Source organism: Aotus nancymaae, unplaced genomic scaffold, assembly GCF_030222135.1.
Source record: "Aotus nancymaae isolate 86718 unplaced genomic scaffold, 86718_ANA_hifiasm-v0.15.2.pri h1tg000029l, whole genome shotgun sequence".
Lineage (NCBI taxonomy): Eukaryota > Metazoa > Chordata > Mammalia > Primates > Aotidae > Aotus > Aotus nancymaae.
This window is the reverse complement of record NW_026988442.1, coordinates 12,146,998-12,167,893: the sequence shown is the minus strand read 5'-3', so window position 1 is coordinate 12,167,893 and position 20,896 is coordinate 12,146,998. Positions and strand designations below refer to the sequence as shown.

Sequence of the window (20,896 nt, the reverse complement as noted above, 5' to 3'; positions counted from 1 at the left end):
GCCTAGACCACCATTAGCACCTGTAATGCCGAGGTGAAGGAATTTGCTTGGGTCACTGTAAGTCAGGGACAACTCCTTCCTGTTGCCTAGGCCCTAAATCTTGGAGCACCCTGGACTCCTCTTTCCCTCCCAGCCCATAGTCAGCATGTCAGCAAATCCTGTTGGCTCTCCTTTCAAAACACATTTAGGTTTTCTTTAAGACTCTAGCAAACAAATGGACTTGGGTGTGGGAGAGTAAATGAAACTAGACTGGTAAAATGTGGGTCATTGTTGAAACTGAGTTCATTTTATTATTTACAATTTTTTATTTATATTTGAATTCTTCCATAACAAAAAGTTTTAAGCGTTTGATCCAGCAAATTTACTTCTGGGACTTTATCTTAATGAACTTTTTTTTTGTTTCCTGTCCAACATTTTTTTTATTTTTTATTTTTTGAGATGGAGTCTCACTTTGTCACCCAGGCTGGAGTGCTATGGTGTGATCTTGGCTCACTGCAACCTCTATATCCTGGGTTCGAATGATTCTCCTACGTCAGCCTCCTAAGTAGCTGGGACTACAGGCATGTGCCACCAAGCCCAGCTAATTTTTGTATTTTCAGTAGAGATGGGGTTTCAGCATGTTGGCCAGGCTGGTTTCGAACTCCTGACCTCAAGTGATCTGCCCGCCTTGGCCTCCCAAAGTGCTGGGATTACAGGCGTGAGCCACCACCCCTGGCCTAAGTTCTCAAAACAGGAAAACAATAAACTATGGAACACCCCTTAGTAGAATTTTATATAATTAAGAGCATTTATCCAGGCTACATACCAACAGGGAAAAAATGATATACTATTAAGTAAAAAACTAGTACATTAAGCTGTATATATTACATGGTTAAAACTATGCAAATAATTGTATCTTTGAAAAAGACGAAAAATAATTATATATGTTCAGAATTTAATCATTTCCCACCTCCTTCAATGCAATGGCCTTTGTCTCTTGGGAGAAGAGGGCACTGGAGTCCTAGTCTAGGGGAGCCCAGCACCCCAGTCTCTCGCCTGCATACCTGTAACAGCCCCACACTGGTCTCTCTGCTTTTACCCCTTCTCTCTCCAACCTCCTCGGCACTGGCCAGATAGAGAGGTTCTTCAGAAATGTGAATCAGCTCGTGTCCTTTTTTGCTCAGAACCCTAGGAGGCTTCCCTTATCTCTACAACTAAAAGCTGCCTACCATGGCCAGGCTGCAGAATGTCAGCTTGCCTGCTCTGTTCTGCTGCTCAGTTCCCTGCCTATGCCTGCCTCTCCAGCCATGCTGGCCTCCCTGCTGCTCTTCCAGCCTCAGGGCCTTTGCACGTGCTGTTTTTTCTGCTGGGAATGTGCTCCCTCCCTCCTTCACGGCAGCTCTTCAGAGGTCTTACCTGGGCTCCTTATCTAAAATAGATCCACTGCCTCTTTTTGCTCCCATGCCGTTTATATTTCTTCATAGCACTTATCAACACCTCCCATGGTACATTTATTATGTCTTCTACTTTCTAGAATGCAAATTCCTTGAGAACAAAGACTTTACATTTGATTCTCTCCTGCATCCCTATTACCTAGCATAGAGCCTGGCACATAGTAGGTGATCAACAAACACCTATTGAATGAAAGCATGTTGTACTGAGAAACTCTCCAATGGGGGCTGTAAGCTGCATGTGGGCTTTGTTTCTTGGGTAACCTCCCCTCCCTAACCCTTCTGGCATAGGCAGACTCACAGCAGGTGCCCAGTAGAAGGTAAGGTGGCTGATCATTTTTCTATCAGAGGCCTCCATGGCACACAGGGTGGAAAGTGCATTCTGTGAGCTAGAGGCAGCAGAGCATGGCGGCTAATGGAACTGGCTCTGAGAGGTCAAATTCTGGCTTAACACCACCAGCTGCGCAGCCTTGGGAAAATTATGAGAATTCTCTGGGCATTAATTTTTTCTTGTGCAGAAGAAGGATAATGACAGTTCCTATTTCTCAGGGCTAGGGAATAAATAACAGAATGTCCATAAAGCACTTAGCAAGCACAGTTGCCTGGCATGGAGGTGACAAGCAACAAGAGGCAGTCAAATTAATCAACAGCCACATTTGCGGCTTTGTCTCTTTCAAGTTTACAACGTGCTCTTATGTACATGCTTTAGCTGATCTGGGCCTGTGAACACCTGTCAGTTTTTATCACCATTTTATTTATTTTTTGATGAGGGGACAGAGTCTTGCTCTGTCACCCAGGCTGGAGTGCAGTGGTGCGATCTCGGCTCACTGCAACCTGTACCTCCCAGGTTCAACCGATTCTCCCGCCTTGGACTCCTGAGTAGTTGGGATTACAGGCACGTGCCACCATGCCCGGCTAATTTTTGTATTTTTAGTAGAGACGAGGTTTCGCCATGTTGGCCAGGCTGGTCTCAAACTCCTGACCTCAGGTGATCCACCTACCTCGGCCTCCCAAAGTGCTGGGATTACAAGCGTGAGCCACAGCAATATTATAGGTAAGAAAATTGGGTCAGAGGGAAAAGTGCTAGCTCACAGAACATAACTGAATCTTGCTAGAACTTCTAGTGCCCTTTCTTCCAGAACACAAGCGATTATTGTTGCTGATGTGAATTAAGGTGATTTAGAGCTGGGCGTGCAGCCCCAGCTACCAGAGAGGCTGAGGTGGAGGATCGCTTGAGCCTGGGAGGTTGCGGCTGCAGTGAGCCATGATCATGCACTGCATTCCAGCCTGGGAAACAGAGCAAGGCCCTGTCTCGGGGGAAAAAAAATTAGGATGGCCCCACTGTAGTCTCAGACTCTAAAGTGTGTGCCCAGTGTAAGGATGTGGACGGCAAATGAATTCCAAGATGAAATCAGCCAACCAGCCACAGGCTTACAACCTGGTGGTGGCAGGGAGTGCATGGGCTCCCTCATCTGCAGTTCTTTCTCTGGATGAGGCCTGAGAGCAAGTCTGGACAGGCAAATCATCTCTCAGTCCACCCAGCACTTAAAACACTTCACTGTTTTCCCAAGAGGGAAAGATGCCAAAGCCCTTTCTGTACTGTTTCTCTTGCTTAGAGTTGGGTGTCAGCTCTATGCAGCAAATGCTGACTTTGGTGTTTGATCTGAGATCTCTGATACCCTGTGGCCTCTGAGCTCTGACCCAGGCTGCCCCTGACAAAAAAGTGTTTCCCCCTACAGGTAATGAAGGGAGAAGGCCCAGCATGGAGCTCTGGGCCTGGCTCAGTGGAAGCTCTGCCACCTTTCCTGGATAAAGGCCGAGGGAGGTGACATGGCAGGGACAAGATCTATGAGGGTCAGACATGGAATTTTAGAACCACAAGGTCAAAACACCATGGGATCTCAGGAGTCATGGATTATTAAAACTGCAGCATCCGAGAGACCAAAAAACTCATGACTTAGAGCACCCTAAGCCTCATGGTGTTGGCAGAGATTACATCAGAAAGGAAGGGTCAAAAGGTGCTTCTCCACTGAGAATTGCGATGGCTTCTGGACCCTGGGCATCTTCTATGTGGTCAGAGCCTTGGCTAACATTCCCTTGTGAGAATCTAGCCTGAAGGTTCCAGCTGCAGGAGGATGGCCTGTGGAACAGGCTTTGGATATCAACCTAATGTCAGCATTCTACTAACCAGGCACCTTGGGGCAAGAGATCAGAAGGTGCCAGGTTTGCCGTGACCACCAACCACCAAAAGACTGTGAGAACAACACCGTGATAGTCTGGTGTGATGCTATGTGCTCCTTGCCAGGAACATACCACGCGAGTGGCACTTAGTCGCCCACAGAACACTGCACAGCACCATGACAGATAACTTCCATTTGCAGAGTGTTTACAATGCAGGACAGTGTTCATATCCCAAACCCCAGAAATGGCCTAGGAAGCCAGGGACAACAATGGCTCTGGCCAGGAAGTGGGGATGGCTCTTGAGGGCCACACTGGGGGACACCTTGAAAAGCAGTGACCCACACCAGCCGTGGCCTCATCCATCCAGTTAAGGTCACTTTAGGTACCTACGTTAATGGAATTCACTGATTTTCAAAAACCACAGAGAGTGCTAGAGTAGTCATGATCTTGTATCAAAAGTATATAGAAATCTCTCTATAAAAAAATCTCTCTGAAGAGTTCAGCATCCCAGGCTGCGCAGAGTAGAGTGGATTGAAAGATGGACGCTGGACTGATTTGCCGGTATGAGAAATTCCCAGAAGAGCAGGAAGCACGTGCGACAGGAGATGCTCCTGCTCCTAGGAACCCAGAAGTCCAATGCCCTGGGATATGGAATGCCTCCCTCCTCCAGGGGTCCCTGGCACTCTTCTCCATTTTTGGCAGGTGAGAAGAGGAGTTTGCAATCCTGGGAACACCTCTGGCTGCCAGGCCTGGCTGGAAGGACCAGCTCAGACTCTGGTCCCTCCAGGATCAGAAGGCCTCGTGTTCCGACCAGAATCAGAACTCGTCCCGCAGCTGAGGGGGCCTGTCCATGCCGAAGAAAGAAGATGGCCTCCCCTGGAGGTCCCGCTCCCGCTTCACAAAGGCAGTGAAGGAGGAGACACAGTTGCCAATAAAGTGGTCGGCTTGGCTGAGGATGTACAGGTCGACCTGGGCCACCTCGGGCTTCAAGCTCACCACCTTCACCTGCAGGAGGAAGGGCACAGCATATAAACTGAGGTGGCTGCAGGCCAAGGCCTGCCGTCCACACCCCCAACCTCCTTCCCTGGGCTGCAGTTACAGACACAAAACGAGGGGCAGAGAGAAGGAAGATATAGTTCAGTGTCTGAGGGAAGCATTGGCCAGCTGCTGCCTAGGCCCACCCCACCCTTCCCCACTCCAGGAGCCTCAGCTGCAAACACACCATTCACGCCTTCATGCCTTTGCTTACACTGTTCCCTCTGTGTGGAGTGCTGTTTCTTCACCGTTAAAATACCAACCAGACTCTTATTTTTTGAGATGGGTTTTTGCTATACTGCCCAGGCTGGTCTCAACCTCCAAGGCTCAAGTAATCTCCCACCTCAGCCTCCCAAGCAGCTGGGACTACAGGTGGGTGCCACGACACCTGGTTAATTAAAAAAAAATTTTTTTAGAGGTGGGGTCTTGCTATGTTGCTCAGGCTGGTCTTGAACTCCTAGACTCAAGTGATCTTTCTGCTTCAGTCTCCCAAATAGCTGGGATTACAGGGGAAAACCACTGTGCCTGGCCTGACCAGACTCTTAAGGCTGAGCTCAAGTTCTGTTTTTCCTAAAGCCCTGGCCTGATGGGCTTCCCCACCAAACCAGAGAGGGGAGCAGAGGACATCCTTCCAGTTCTGGGCTGGATGTCTGCATCTCTCATGTATCCCAAATCAAAGCCCAAGGTCCTGTCATCTACCCCTGAGATCGTCCCCAAAGGTGAACACTTCTCTTGAAGGCCTGCCACTCCTTGGGCCCAATCATCACAACCTCTTCCCTGATGGACTCCAACAGCCTCTTCCTGGTCCCTCACTGCCTCTCCTGGTCTGCTCACCACAGAGTAGCCAGAAGAAACGTTTTGAGATAACTTCTCCCCGTCCTTCCTGGCCTCTAAGTGGAATACCCTTTAATGATGCCCTATTGCCCTTCAGATAAGGGTGACAAATTGTGAACGTGGCCTACAAGGCCCTCGTTGGGTCTCTTCTCATCCCTCCCCAATCATCCCTTCAACTCCAGCCCCTACCCAGGCTCCTGCCTCTTCAGGACCTTTGCGTGTGCTGTGCTGTTAAGGGCACACCTCCCTTTACCTGGTTAGCTCCTAGTTCTCTCTTTCCCTTCTCAGCTTCGGTGGTGCCTCCTTGGGGAAGCACTCCCTGGCCTCCCAGTCTAGGCCAGCGTCCTCTGCTCTTCACTCTTATAGAACCCTGCTGCTCTACTCAGGAGCACACATCTCTGCTTATAGTTTTCACTCCTTAGTGATTCTCTGATTACCATGGTCTCCTGCACCTGACTGGGTCTACAGATGTGTTGGTTTGCTCTCCATTGCTGGACAGGCCCAGCATAGAGCCTGTCCCAGTAAAAATCTGGTGAGAGGACAGGTGAATGAATGGACCTGCCCATCTTTCTACCAACCTCCTGAATCCACCTTGTGGCACACGCTATAGTTCTCTGCAGTCTCTTTTTCTGGGTCTAGAATGTGAGCCCCGGAGGGCAGGACCACATCTGATTTATTGGTACCCTGACTCAGCGCTGGACCAGCTTAATGGAGGAGCAAGGCTTAGTTCAGGATAAGGGTGGCCTCTGAACCCATGGAGAAGGGAGTTGAGGGCTGGGAGGGATGAGAAGACTGGCATAGGGACAGGAAATAGAAAATGGCAAGAGGTTCAAGGTGTAACAGATACACGGACTCCAAAAACTCACAAAAAAACTCCCTGGGACTCTCCAAATGCTTCAACTTAGTACAGAGGTGGTTGGGGGTTGTAGGTAGGTGGGGGGAATGTGGGCAGAGTTAGGGCTGAAAGTGCTTTGCTGTTTCACAGAGATTTCTGATGTAACAAAAATCGTCATCTTGCTATCTGGATTGTAGCAAAGAAATAGTACCAGTTTAATCATGGCCAAAATCCCCCAAACAATTCCACTCACATTCTGAAACTTACCCACTCTGTGTCATGCCCATTATAATTAGCTCTGGGACTGCCTGAGTAAACTCTATCCTTTCTTGGGACTTTGGTTTCCTCAGCGATAAAACAGAGGGTTTGGGTTAGATGACCCCTGATGTCTCTCAGCTCTGATTTTCTTTTAATTATATTTTTCTTTTTCTTCTTCTTTTAAACAGAGATGGGGTCTCACTATGTTAGGCCAGGCTGGTCTTGAACTCCTGGCCTCAATCAGTTCTCCTGCCTTGGCCTGCAATTACAGGCATGTGCCACCGTGCCCAGCCCCAGCTCCGATTTTCTGTTGAGTGGGTGGGGAGGAGACTAGAATACACTGACCTAGCACTTCCTCTCTGTGCTGGAACTTCCTGTGTGTCTGGGATGAAAGAGAAGGGGAGCCCCTTGGCATAACACCAACGGCACCCAGTGTCTGCCTCTTAAGGCCTGCATAGCATTTATGGTTTTCACTCATTCTACAAAGTCCTATGGAATGCTTAATGCCAATTCAGTCATTTTATCAATACGTACTCACTCATCACCTGAATATTACTCTCTACTGATACAGTAAGCACTGACCAAGAACATTCTACTATTTACTCATGTACTGAATACTCACTATTCACGGCTTCTTTAAGCATTTACTAAGCACAAAGCTCCTTCCCTTCATTCATCAGCCACCAATTTCTACTGCTGATGATAGCTAACTTTACTGGGCACTTATTTTGTAGCAGGAACTGTTTCAATTTCTTTACATTTGACCTTCACAACCGCCCTATGAGATAGGTACTATTCAATCCCATTTTATAGATGAGGAAACAGAAGCACAGAGAGGTCAAATAACTTCTTCAAGGCTGCACAGTGGGTAAACTCAAGTTCTGTGACTCCAGAGTCTCTGCTGTTAACCCCTCCACTAGACTAGGATCTCTCCCCAGAGCCCACTCTCTACATCCTCATTCAACAAACTGACGGCCTACTAAGTGTCAGGCACTGTCCTAGTCACTGGTGATGGTAAGGCAGGGTTTCAGTCCCAAAAAGGTTGAAGCACCAGCCTAGACATCAAGGAATATAGCAGCGATTCAGCCTTGGACCCTGCCTTCAAGGAGCCCACAGCTCCCGGGAGGAAATAAGGCATATTTCTACACCAGTTTCATACAGTTCAGAAAGTCCGCAAGAGAAGAAATGATACAGGGCCACGAAGGTCCCAACAGGGACACATGAGCTCCAGGAGTGGACGAGAACCTGGAAGACTCTGAGGAGGAAGCCTCTGAGCTAGGGTTTGAAAGAGGGATAGGAACTGAAGAGGAATAGTAGGTTCAGGCAAAAGGCTTCTGGGGGAGCCTGTGAAGCATGCAGTGGGCAGTGGGACCACCCTGGCTCCTCCTCTCATTCCCTTCCTGCTGCACCCCCACCTGGCCCATACATACCTTCCCTTTGAATAGCTGCTGGAGCTCAGGCACGTAACTCTCAGAATCAGTAGCAACGTAGACTGACTGGGCATCCAGCGACTTTACCCAGAGCTTCACAGCCCTCTGGATCTCCTTCAGGTCAGGCAGGCACATAGTCATCGTGAGAGGCGCTGCTGTGCTGCGGCTGTAGCCCACACACTGTGGAGAGGCCATGAAGTGTGAGCCTGCAGTCCCGTCCTTCAGCATGGCACAGGCGTTCTTCTACGGGAAGCAGAGAACAAGGTTAAATACCAGCAACTGCCGTGGAACCCCAGTAGCAAGAGCTGGTAAGTGGAAAAAGATAGGCTATACAGGAAGACCCTAACTACATTTTTTTTTTGTTTGAGACCGAGTCTCACTCTGTCACCTAGGCTGGAGTACAGGGGTACTATCTCCGAGCGAGGCAACCTCTGCCTCCCAGGTTCAACAATTCTCCTGCCTCAGCCTCCTGAGTAGCTGAGACTACAGGCATCCACCACCACACCTGGCTAATTTTTGTATTTTTAGTAGAGATGGGGTTTTGTCATGTTGACAGGCTGGTCTCAAACTCCTGACCTCAGGTGATCTACCTGCCTAGGCCTCCCAAAGTGCTGGGATTACAGGCATGAGCCACCATGCCTGGCCTCCTAACTACATTTTTAAAAGAAAACATTGAGGACCAGGCGCAGTGCCTCACACCTGTAATCCCAGCATCTTGGGAGGCCGAGACAGGCCGATGGCTTGAGCTCAGGAGTTGGAGACCAGCCTGGGCAACATGACAAAACCCCCTCTCCACAAAAAATACAAAAATTAGCCAGGTGTGGTGACGTGCGCCTGTGGTCCCAGCTACCCAGGAGGCTGAGGTGGGAGGACCACCTGAGCCTAGAAGGTGGAGGCTGCCATGAGCTGTGATTTTGCCACTGCACTCCAGCCTTGGTGATGGAGTAAGACTCTGTGTCCCCAAAAAAAAAAAAGCATTGAGAGAGGAGGAACATGTATCAGAAGAGTTAATGGTGGTTATTTCTGGGTGGTGGGACACTGGCTTTTTGAAACAAAAATTACCTTTCTTGGTCTTACTGCATTATCTGGGACATTCACTGAAGAAGTCTGAACAGTGGTAGTGCTAACGGGTAGCCTTATCTGATTCCTGACTACAGTGGGAACACTTCCAATAGCTCCCCAGGAGGTATGCTATCTGCTGTGGTTTCAAGAGATAGCCTTTATCAAGTTAAGGTGGGTCCATTCTATTTCTGGTTGGTTACAAGTTTTTATCATGAACAAGTGTTGACTTTTATCAAATGCTTTCTTGGCCCCTACTAAGATGATCATATGATTTTTCTTCTTTGGGTGTTAATATAGTCAATTTCATTACATTCTTGTGAAAGATTTTCTGTGTTTGTGTTGTGTGCTAATATGCTATTGGGTTTGACCTGTTAATATTTCACTTAGGATCTATGCATTTCTGTTTATAAGCAAGAAGAGGCTATAATTTTCTGAGCTGACCTCATCTGAGTTTGGTATTAGTGTTATGCTAGCTTTATAAAAAATAGCATCTTATATCTCTTGATGTTGCAGAAAAGTATAGATGGGAAGTACTATTCCTTGAATGTTTGGCTGGAGCCACTCATAAAAATCCTGGGTCTGGAAGGCTGCAGTGAGCAGAGATTGTGCCACTGCACTCCAGCCCGGTTGACAGAGCAAGACATTGTCTCAAAAAAAAAAAAAAAAATCCTGGTTCTGGCTCCCTTTCTTTGTTGGGGTTGGGGGGAGAAGGGGAGAGTTTAGTGGGTAAATGTAAAATTACCTCATCAACTGACTATGAGTGAATTTTAATTTTACTATTTTTCAAGGTTTCTGCAATGAGCATTTCTAACATATCTATATCATTTCTAACATATCTATATATCTTCTATCTATGTATCTTCTTAAGTAAATTAAGGTAACTGTCTACGTTGATTCTGTTATTTTCACACAGAGGTGAAAATCCCGTTGGAAGATGAGGATTCTGCACATTGAAACAGCCTACAAATTCTGGAAACATCTTCATTTCTTGGGAGCTATGCCTCATGTCCATAGTGGGTTTTTCAACACAGAGTCTACTAGCCAGACACTGAGCTAGGACAGAGGGCTCCTGGACTGTGGCCTCTTTACGGCTTGCTGTCTGACCTGGGGTCTGGCTCGATTTCTCAGTTTATCCATCTGCAAAATGAGAATAAAAACAGCAGCTGCTAAAATGAGAGCTGGCTGGCAGGCACTCTGGAGTTACATTTTGATGTGTGCTGCAGCAGGATGATGGGACACAATCCCACAAGCCAGGCCAAGTGAGAGCTCTCTGCTCTGACTAGGACGAGGGGCCAATCCCTACAGGCCTGGGCCCTGCTCCGGGACACATCCAATCTGGCCAGTGAGAGGAAGGGGAAGTTACCCAGTCAGAGCCGATGCGCAGATGAATGCCCACATAGGGCCGGACAAGGTGGGTATGAATCTGGGCCTCTCCCGTCCTCACCATTTCGTCTGACCATACCATGTACTTCTGCAGTGGCCTGTGTTCCTCCAGGACGGGGAACTGGGCCGGGGCTCCTGGCAGGGCGAGGACCGGATGTTCCTTTGGAGAAAATCTAGACAGGAGATGGAATGAGGGAAGTCAGAGGACGCACAGAGAGCCTGGCTGCCACCCCCACAGAAAAAAGGACGGTGTTGCACCATTCCCCAGAGACCCTGCAGTGGGGCCCCTGTAACACGCAAGAAGCACGAGAGGTTGTGAAATACCAACGGGCTGATAAGGAACCTTGGTGGCGGTGGCAACAGGCACAATATGCAATACTGTCCCGCCACTCGGAATTTACAACCCTCTTTGCTTGTTTAACAATTAAAACTTTACAGTAGAGCATTCCAACCTTTTATATGTCACGGTGGCTTCCAATCTGTGGTGCAGTAATTCACCCCAGGGTGGGGTGTCTGGACCAAGCCTTTGCCCTTTTACCTACATGGCAGGGCTGGGACATGCAGCTGCTTACAGAGGCAACGGCCAAGTCACACTCACAGGGACTATGTACATTGGATTTGGATCATTCATTCAACATTTAAAACACATTTATTGATTGCCTACTATGTACTGGGGCCTGGGGGAAAACAAGACAGGCATGGTCTCTGCCCTATGGAAGGGAGCAGAGGTCTGCAGGTGCCCCTCTCATAACCTTCCAAGCCCCTGCTTCCGCCTTCACACAGTCCACCTCATATTTATTTCACATCTGTCTTTTCTGCGGGAAGGCAGTGGCTCCAGTGTGAGTAGAATAGCGTCTGGCACACCCAAGAGCTTGGTCAACACTTTTCTTTTCTTTTTCTTTTTTGGTACAGGGTCTTGCTGTCAACCAGGCTGGAGTGCAGTGGCATGATCTCAGCTCACTGCAACATCCGCCTCCTGGCTCAAGAAAAGACCCTCCCACTTCAACCTCCTGCATAGCTGGAACTACAGGTATGTGCCACCAGGCCCAGTCAGGTATTTTTCTGTAGAGACGGGGTTTTGCCATGTTGCCCAGGCTGGTCTCAAACTCCTGGACTCAAGTGATCCGCCCACCTTGGCTTCCCAGTGTTAGGATTACAGGTGTGAGCCACTGCGGCTGCTCAATATTTCTTGACTGAACAAATGAGGAGCAAACTTGTGTTCCCTCGTCAGCTAAACCCAGACTATCTCTAGCAACATGAAACACCTTGCTGTGCCATGTTCACAATGCACTTTCAAGTTCTAGATCTCCGTATACTTCTTCCTTCCACCTGGAGAAGGGGAAGTGCCTTCTGCCAGCCAAAATCCTTTCCTTAAAAGTATGAAATGGGAACAGCCATTCCGGAAAACAGTTTGGCAGTTAGGCCTGCAATTACCACATGACCCAGCAATTGTACTCTTAGACATTTATCCAAGAAAATGAAAACTTATGTTCACACAAGCATATACACAAATGTCCCTTGCAGCTTTATTCATAAGAGCCCCAAACTGGAAAGTCACTCAACAAATAAACAGTTAAACAAACTGTGGTGCATCTATATCATGGAATATGAACCCCCCCAAAAAAGGAACACACTATCAACAAAGGCAACAATTCGAATGATGTCAAGGGAATTATCCTTGGGTTGGGGAGGGTGGGAAATCTCAAAGGTTATATATTGTATGGTTCCATTTATATAAACATTTTAAAATAATAACATGGAGAAGAAAACAGAAATGGAGAAGAGATTAATGGTTGGCACAGGTTAGGAATGGTGTGTATGTGTTTAGGGAGGGGGGTGTGGTTATAAACCGGCAACACAAGGATCCTTGTGATAATGGAATCGTTCAGTGTCTTAACTATGGTAGTGGATACAGAAACCCACACATGATAAGACTGCACAGAACTAAATACACACACACACACATACACACACAGTCAGAAGTAAGTACAAGAAAACTGCATAACATGGGTAAATTGTATCAATGTCAATATCCTGCTTGTGATACGGCACTATAGTTTTGCAAAATGTTACCATTGGGGGAAATTGGGTAAAGGGTACATGTGAGCTTGCTGTCTTATTTCTTACAACCGCATGTAAATGTACAATGACCTCAATAAAAATTTCATAAAAAAATTATGAAATATTTCAAACCATCCAGGCAAATTCAGAAAATAATTTAATAATTTATATACCCATGACCCGAATTAGCAGATACTAACTTTGCTTTGTTTCAGGTTAAAAAAAAAAAACCACACACACCCCCCTAAATCTGAGCTCATCCTGCCATCATACTTCCCAGAGGGTGATGTGTTTTAATGTATGATTACACTTTTACTATAGGCATCAAAAAGGAGGACAGCGTTCTTCTGAGTACTTTCTATGGAGTGGAATGATGAAGAATGTGGGTTAAGCCAGAATGCCTTGTTCTAATGTTGACTATGCCACTAGCTAACTTGGGCAGGTGACTTCACCACTCTGTGCCTTAGCTCCTTGTCCATGTAACAGTTCCCACCTCATAAAGCTTTTTCTTTTTTCTTTTTTTAAAATTGTGGTTGGGTACGGTGGACATGCCTGTAATCCCAGTACTTTGGGAGGGTGATGTGGGCAGATCACTAGAGCCCAGGAGTTCAAGATCAGCCTGGGCAACATGGCAAAACTCCATCTATCCAAAAAAATTTAAAAATTAGCCAAGTGTGGTGGTGTGTATCTGTGATCTCAGCTACTTAGGAGGCTAGGTGGGAAAATCACTTGAGCCTGGAAGGTCAAGGCTTCAGTAAGCCATGATCATGCCATTGCACTCCAGTCAGGGTGACAGGGTGAGGCCTTGCCTCAAATAAAAAAAAAGTATATATTTACAATATATAATATGATATTTTGATATACATGTATGTAGTTAAATGATTAGTACAGTCAAGCTAATTAATATATCCATTTATAGGGCTATTGAGAGGATTAATGTATTAATCAAAGCAAAGCATTTAGAACAGTACCTTGGCACACAGAAAGCTCTCAGAGAATTCTGGCTCTCATCATCATCATCATATTGCATGTAACCTAGTTAAAGGTTACATACAAATCTAATCAACTTTATGTTTTAGAGACTTGGCCATGTTGATCATGTGGTTGTATTAGCTTCTCTAAAAGTTTTCCATTATGTACAAACTGCAATTTACCTGCCTGTTTCCCTCTTGCTGGACAGTGAGGTGGTTCCAATCTTTCCCTCACACAACAGTGCTGCAACAGACGTGCCACTCATTCTTCAACACAGACCGCTTGCTCAGCAAACACCTTCCACACCTCCAAGGTCAGTTGCAAATCCCAAGCCTCACCTCCTTAAGGAGGGTTCCCTGCCCCACTTCTCTTATTGCCTTCTGCACAATGATGTGCCCTGCAGCTATCTTCCCTGCCAATGGAACTGTCAGCTGGTGAGGCTGAGGACCCAAGCGGCCTGTTTGCCATTGCTCCCACATGTACTATCCAAGGCCTGTGTCACTTACACAAGCCTTGGGCCAGTGACAAGAAAGTGTTCCTTGATGGTACAGCTGTGTGACACTTGTCTTGCTAGACTCCAGTTTTCTTTTCTTTTTTTTTTTTTGAGGTGGAGTCTTGCTCTGTTTTCCAGGCTGGAGTGCAGTGGCACAATCTTGGCTCACTGCAATCTCCGCCTCCCCGGTTCAAGCAATTCTCTTACCTCAGCCTCCTGAGTAGCTGGGATTACAGGTGTGTGCCACCACACCCGGCTAATTTTTATATTTTTAGTAGAGATGGGGTTTCACCATGTTGCCCAGGCTGGTCTCAAACTCCTGATCTCAGATGATCCACCAGCCTCAGCCTCCCAAAGTACTGGCATTACAGGCATGAGCCACCATGCCCAGCCTAGACTCCAGTTTTCTATTCATATGTACAGATCTGTGAATTGTTTATTGGGCCTCATTATGTGACAGGCAATGCTCCAATTGCTTTATGTATATTAAATCATTTGATTGTCACAAGAGCTCTGTGAGGGAAGTATTACTGTCATTCTCATTTTACAGATAAGGAAACTGAGGCACAGAGAGGTTAAGTAATGTGCTCAAGGTTGCACAGCTAGAAAGTGGTGCAGCTGGAATTTAAATCCAGGCAGTGCGCTCCAGATCCTATGTTCTTAACTACTACCCCTCACTCCCATCTCCCTCACCCCGACAACAAGAACCTCAAAAGCTGTGTCTGTGGCTTATTATTCTGATTCCCAGCCCCTAGCACAGGTCTTATCACATGGTAGGCATGATAAATATTTTTAGAATGAATGAAGAAGATTTGGAGACCTTGCCACAGAGACCAGATCAGGCTGTCAGAAGTTAGAAAAGGAAGGAACTCATATTACTTGAGTACCTACTATGGGCCACGTCTTCAGCTAATCTCCTTTCAGATGCTACCTCAAGGGATTTTCAAAGGAAAGGCAGAGTAAAACTCCCGGGGGGCTGGAACATTAGGATAGAACCAGGATCTGTGCCCCCCACAAACCCCCAACCTCTTGGAAAGCACCTGCAGCCGACCTTCAGTGAATTCCAGACTTGGAATGTGTGTACCCTCTACCTGGATCTGGACCAGCAAACAGCTGTCCCAGTGGGACATCAGCTCAGATCCAACAAGCAGCAAGAGGCGAAGGCTGATCTGCTCACTTACTCTTGGTGAGGTAGGAAAACACAGTCTGGAAAGAAAGCGAAGGGAACAAGGATCTTGGCTGGAAGGAAAATCTTGACCAGCTCTACCTGCCCTGTGACTGCTCACCCTGGGTCAGGCCCTTTGCCTACAGCTATCCAGCTGAAGAGGGCTGGCTTTCCTGCTGCTAGGCCTAGTGAACCTCTGGGGTTCTTCCCTCCATGCCTGTGCTTCTGAGATTCCCCAAGAAACTGGGACTTCTCTGTATACAGAATCCACTTAGATGCCCAGTGTTTATTTGTGGGACCACCAGTGAATGAACCCAATTGAGTGCAGAAGACCCAGGGACATCCCTCCAGTTCTCTGCATGGCTGGCTCCCTCTCACTCTTCTGGTCTCATTCTGGTTCCCACAGGGAGGTGGCAGCCTGGGAGAATGACAAGTCCTGCACTCAAATACCTGGACCAATATACATGAGAATGGTTAGGCACGATGGTCCGTTGCCTCCCGACAGTCAACGTGCAGGACATGTCAGTTGAATAAGAGCTGTGCCAGGCTATTCACAGGATCAGAACTAGCAGAGCTGGAAGGATCCTCAGAAATCATGTAGTAAAGAAGAAATACCTCTTATTCTCTTCCCCTAGAACCCAGTTTTCAGCTGGATACATGGCAGCCTAAAATAAAGACATTTCTTACCAGCCAAACATACCCTGGGGTAGCAGGGAGGGAAGTAAAACATTTCTAAGTACTTCTTGCAGCTAGGTATGGCTCATGTGATAGCTAATGAGATGTAAGCAGAAGGGTTATAATGGACTTCTGGAAGGCTTCTTAAAAAGGGAGGATATGCTTTTTGCAACTTTTGTCCCTCCAGTTGGGATGTGATGGCTGGAGCTTCATCTGCCATCTTGACCCATGAAGTGGCACAAAAGCTAATACTGGATGGCTGAACAAAGAGATGGAAGCATGATTTTTTTTTTTTTTTGAGATGAAGTCTCACTCTGTTTCCCAGGCTGGAGTGCAGAGCTTACTGCAACCCCTGCCTCTCAGGTTCAAGCAATTCTCCTATTTTAGCCTCCTGAGTAGCTGGGATTACAGGCACATGCCACCACACCAGCTTATATATATATATATATATATATATATATATATATATTTGGTATTTTTGGTAAAAACAGTGTTTCACCATGTTGGCCAGGCTGGTCTTGAACTCCTGACCTCAAGGGATCTGCCCGCCTCTGCCTCCCAAAGTGCTAGGATTACAGGTATGAGCCATTGTACCCAGCCTGATTCTTAATGACACTATGGAGCTGCCATCCAGCCCTAGACTGCATACCCAGTTCTTTTTTTACTTAAGGAAACAATAAACCGTATCAATCTGCTCTTATTTGGGGCTTTCTGCCACATGTAGCCTAACTGTAGCCTACAGTTGTGGCCTACAAACTTCTTTTGCCTAATTTGGATCCCTGATAGATTTGAGGGTTATCGGTTGAAGGTGATAGGGAGGAGGAATTGAGCCCCTGCAACTTGGTCCCCTACTGCTGCCCCGCATAAAGGCCCTACAGGCACCTTTTATTTTTTTGAGACAGGGTCTCAGTCTGTTGCCCAGGCTGTAGTGCAGTGGACGGATCATGGCTCACTGCAGTCTTGACCTCCCCAGACTTAACTGAGCCTCCCAAGTAACTGGAACTACAGGTGTGTGCCACCATGCCTGGCTCATTTTTTCTATTTTTTGTAGAGATGGGGGTCTCCCTATGTTGCCTAGGCTGGTCTTGAACTCCTGGGCTCAAGCAATCATCTGCCTCAGCCTCCCTGTAATCCCTTAGGATTACAGGTGTGAGCCACCAGACCTGACAAGCACTTCTTGAAAACCCTGAAGATAGTTTCAAAACCACTCTCCTGCCCATCCCTTTCATTTTACAGAGGGGACACTGAGGCCAGAGAAGGGAAGCAGTTGCTTAATTGCATAGTAAGCCCAGGAAGAGCTTCACTCTCCAATTCCATTCTTCTCTTCACCCCAGGATAAATTTGCATAGCAAGGAAGTATCCTGTATCTTAAGAAATGCTTAATGTTAAATGTTCATACATATTACAATTCATCCCTAACAATCATCCACAGCGCCTACAAACCTGCATGGTTTGACCCCTGTCTGCCTCTCTGATCTCCTTTCCTGTGTGGCAGATTAAAAGTGATCATCCAGTCTTTGAAGCTCTTCCCATTAGGTGGGCTCTGCTCCCTCCCAATAGCACCTGACAGAAGTGACACTGTGCTGCTTTCCAGGCTCAGTTGTTAGGGAGCCCACATTTCCTGTCTCTTGGGACACTCACTCCCTGGATACTCCCTCTCAGAACACAGGTGCCATGCTGTAAGAAGCCCAAGCCATATGGAGAGGTCATGTGAATACATGCTTGTTGGAGGCCCTAGCTTGGCTCCCAGATGATAGCAGCATCACCCGCCACACATGAAGGGGGACTTCCTGGACATGTAGCTCGGTCAAGCCTTTTTTTTTTCTGAGACAGAGTCTTGCTCTGTTGCCCAGGCTGGAATGCAGTGGTAGAATCTTGGCTCACTGCAACCTTCACCTCCCAGGTTCAAGTGATTCTCAGGCCTTAACCTCCTGAGCAGCTGGGATTACAGGTGTGTGCCACCACGCCTGGCTAATGTTTTATATTTTTAGTAGAGACAGGGTTTCATCATGTTTGCCAGGCTGGTCTCAAATACCTGACCTCATGATCCACCTGCCTTGGCCTCCCAAAGTGCTGGGATTACAGACATGAGCCACTGTGCCCAGCTGGGGTGTTCCTTTTTTAAGACAGGGTCTCACTCTGTCATCCAGGCTGGAATTCAATGGCATAATCACCGCTCACTGCAGCCTCAAACTCCTGGGTTCAAGCAATCCTCCTGCCTCAGTATCCCCAGTAGCTGGGACTACAAGTGCATGCCACCATGCCTGGCTAATTTTTAAATTTTTCTTTTGCAGGGACAAGATCTTGGTATATTGACCAGGATAGCCTCAAGCGATCCTCCTGCCTTGGCCTCCCAAAGTGTTGGGATTACAGGCACAAGCCACTGTGCCCAACCAAAAAGAGAAATTAATTACTTGATTACTTAATTAATTACTTGATTACTCTCTATATATACTGACTTCATTTTAAGCTAATACGTGTAGATGTGTGTGTGTGTGTGTGTGTGTATGTGTGTATAAAAATGTGTGGAGGATGCAAGTATACACATCAAATGTTAATTTTTTTTTTGGAGGAGTAATTAATTACATGTAAATTTTTCTTCTTTATTAAAAAAGAAATCTCTAGGCCAGGCACAGTGGCTCACATTTGTAATCCAGCACTTTGGGAGGCCGAGGCAGGAGGATCACTTCAACCCAGGAGTTAAAGACCAGCTTGGGCAAGATGACAAGACCCTGTTTACACAAAAAAATAAAATTAGATGGGTATGGTGGTGTGCGTCTGTGGTCCCAGCTACTTGGGGAGTTGAGGTGGGAGGAGCGCTTGGGTATGGGAGGTTGAGGCTACAGGGAGCTTTGATGGAGCCACTGCAATCCAACCTGGGTAACAGAGATCCTGTCTCCAAAAAAAAAAGAAATCTCCCACCCAATCTGAGGCTATTCATTGCAAAAATAAAGATAATTCATTCCAAGAAATAAGATGTTTGACCTGAATTTAAACTTTATACAGCAGGGATTCCATAAAGAAAATGGAAAAATGAAAACCCAAAAGAATTACCCAGCTAAGCCCAGTTAACCCACAGTCCCATAAGAAACAATAATAAATTGTTGTTATGCTACTAAGTTTTGCAATGATTTATTATGCAACAACAGATAGGAGCAACATCTTACCATTCTCCTCTCACTCCACACCAGCCACACTGCCTTCTTTCTGCCCCTTGACTATACCAAGCTTGTTCCTGCCTCAGGGTCTTTGCTCCTGACTTCCTGCCGTGAACTCCTTTCCCTCCAACTCTGACAAGGTTGGCTCCTTCTCATCCTTCTGGTCTTAGCCCTGCCAATCATATACCACCTGTTTACATCCTTCTAAGAACCATGTCACTCTGGAACTATCCAATGTAAAAGTTTATTCACTATCTCCCCCGTCAGACTATGAGTTCCATCAGGGCAAGGACCTTATCTGGCTTATTCTGGCCTGTATCCCCTGCATCCAGACCAACCCTTGACACTCAGGAAGTGTTTCTTACATATGTGTTGAAGGAAGGCAGGCAGCTGCCCAGAGATTGTAATTCGCTCAAACTCCCTCCAGGGACCTCATCTTCCCTACTCATTTTCCTTTCCCAAAAACTTGGCTGTAAGGCACAGACTTCCTCAAACCCTCATGTAATTCTTACAACTCAATGAACTCAAACAAAGCTATGGGGCAATAAACAAGTATTTCAGCAACACTCCCCCCGCCCCATTGTCCTTTCTCTTCCTAATATGATTGTGTGCTTTTTCTGGCTTTTTTGAATTTGCTTTTGGAGCTGCTTTTAAAGTTGGTGGCATTTTTTTTTTCCTGGCATATTATCAATAGGGGCAAATCTCCATCCTTTGAGGGCAGGTCTGCCTTCTGGCAATAGCTCCAGGTCATTTGGAGGTGAATGGGAGAGAACCATGCAGGTAGACAAACGGGAGTGTGCTATCTGGGATCAACAATGAGGAAGATTTAAATCTGCCATGACTGAGGATCCTCAGTAGCACATGAACTAGGTCCAAAGGCAAGTCCCAGAAAGGAAATGGCAGCTGTTAAGGGCACAGCTATTTAATCCATGGTGATTAAGAACAGGTGCTTTGGGACTGGGCACAGTGGCTCATGACTGTAATCCCAGCACTTTGGGAGGCTGAGGTGGGAGGATCACTTGAGGCCAAGAGTTTTTTTTTTTTGTTTTTTTTTTTGAGACAGAGTCTCACTTTGTTGCCAGGCTGGAATGCAGTGGTGCAATCTCAGCTCACTGCAACCTCTGCCTCCCGGGTTCAAGTGATTCTCCTGCCTCAGCCTCCCAAGTAGCTGGGACTACAGGCACGCACCACGATGCCCAGCCAATTTTTGTATTTTTTGGTAAAGACGGGGTCTCGATCTCTTGACCTTGTGATCCGGCCACCTCGGCCTCCCAAAGTGCTGGGATTATGGGCGTGAGCCACTGCACCCGGAGGCCAGGAATTTAAGACTAGCCTGGGCAACACAGCAAGACCCCATCTCTACAAAACAAAACAAAAAAATTAGTCAGGTGTGGTGGCACATGCCTGCAGTCCCAGCTCCTTGAGAGGCTGAGTGGGGAGGATTGCTTGAGTGCAGGAATTTGAGGTTACAGTGAGCTATGATCATACTACTGTACTCCAGCCTGGGAGACGAGCAAGACCCTGTTTAAAATATAAATATATAAAATAACTGGTGCTTTGAATTCGGACTTCCTGGGTTCAAAACCAAGCTCTACAACTTCAAGCTTCATGACCTTGGGCAAGGGATCTAACTCCTCTCTAATTCAATTTCTCTAAGTGAAAAGCATAGACGAAAGTAACAACCCACAGACTCAGGGAAAGATTAAGTGAGTCAATACCTGTGAATACTTAGATCAGTGTCTGGCACATAGAAGGCACTAAATGAATTTTTTTTTTTTGAGACCGAGTCTCGTTCTATTGCCCAGGCTGGAGTGCAGTGGCACAGTCTTGGCTCACTGCAACCTCCACCTCCTGGGCTCAAGTGATTCTCCTGCCTCAGTCTCTCGAGTAGCTGGGACCTGCCACCACATCTGGTTAATTTTTG

General features: G+C 46.9%; 1 protein-coding gene across 1 annotated transcript in view; it reads right to left on the bottom strand.

The window, feature by feature from the left end:
* Positions 1-258: 258 nt before the first annotated feature.
* The window catches only part of POFUT1 (protein O-fucosyltransferase 1), a 31,090-nt gene continuing 10,452 nt past the window's right edge, over positions 259-20,896 (bottom strand). The window contains exons 5-7 of the mRNA XM_012455209.2: positions 10,429-10,621; positions 8,004-8,246; positions 259-4,616 (exon numbers count right to left, since the gene is read on the bottom strand). Of these exons, the coding sequence (XP_012310632.1) occupies positions 4,428-4,616; positions 8,004-8,246; positions 10,429-10,621 (625 nt within the window). The 3' untranslated portion in view covers positions 259-4,427. The remainder of the gene's footprint in view (positions 4,617-8,003; positions 8,247-10,428; positions 10,622-20,896) is intronic.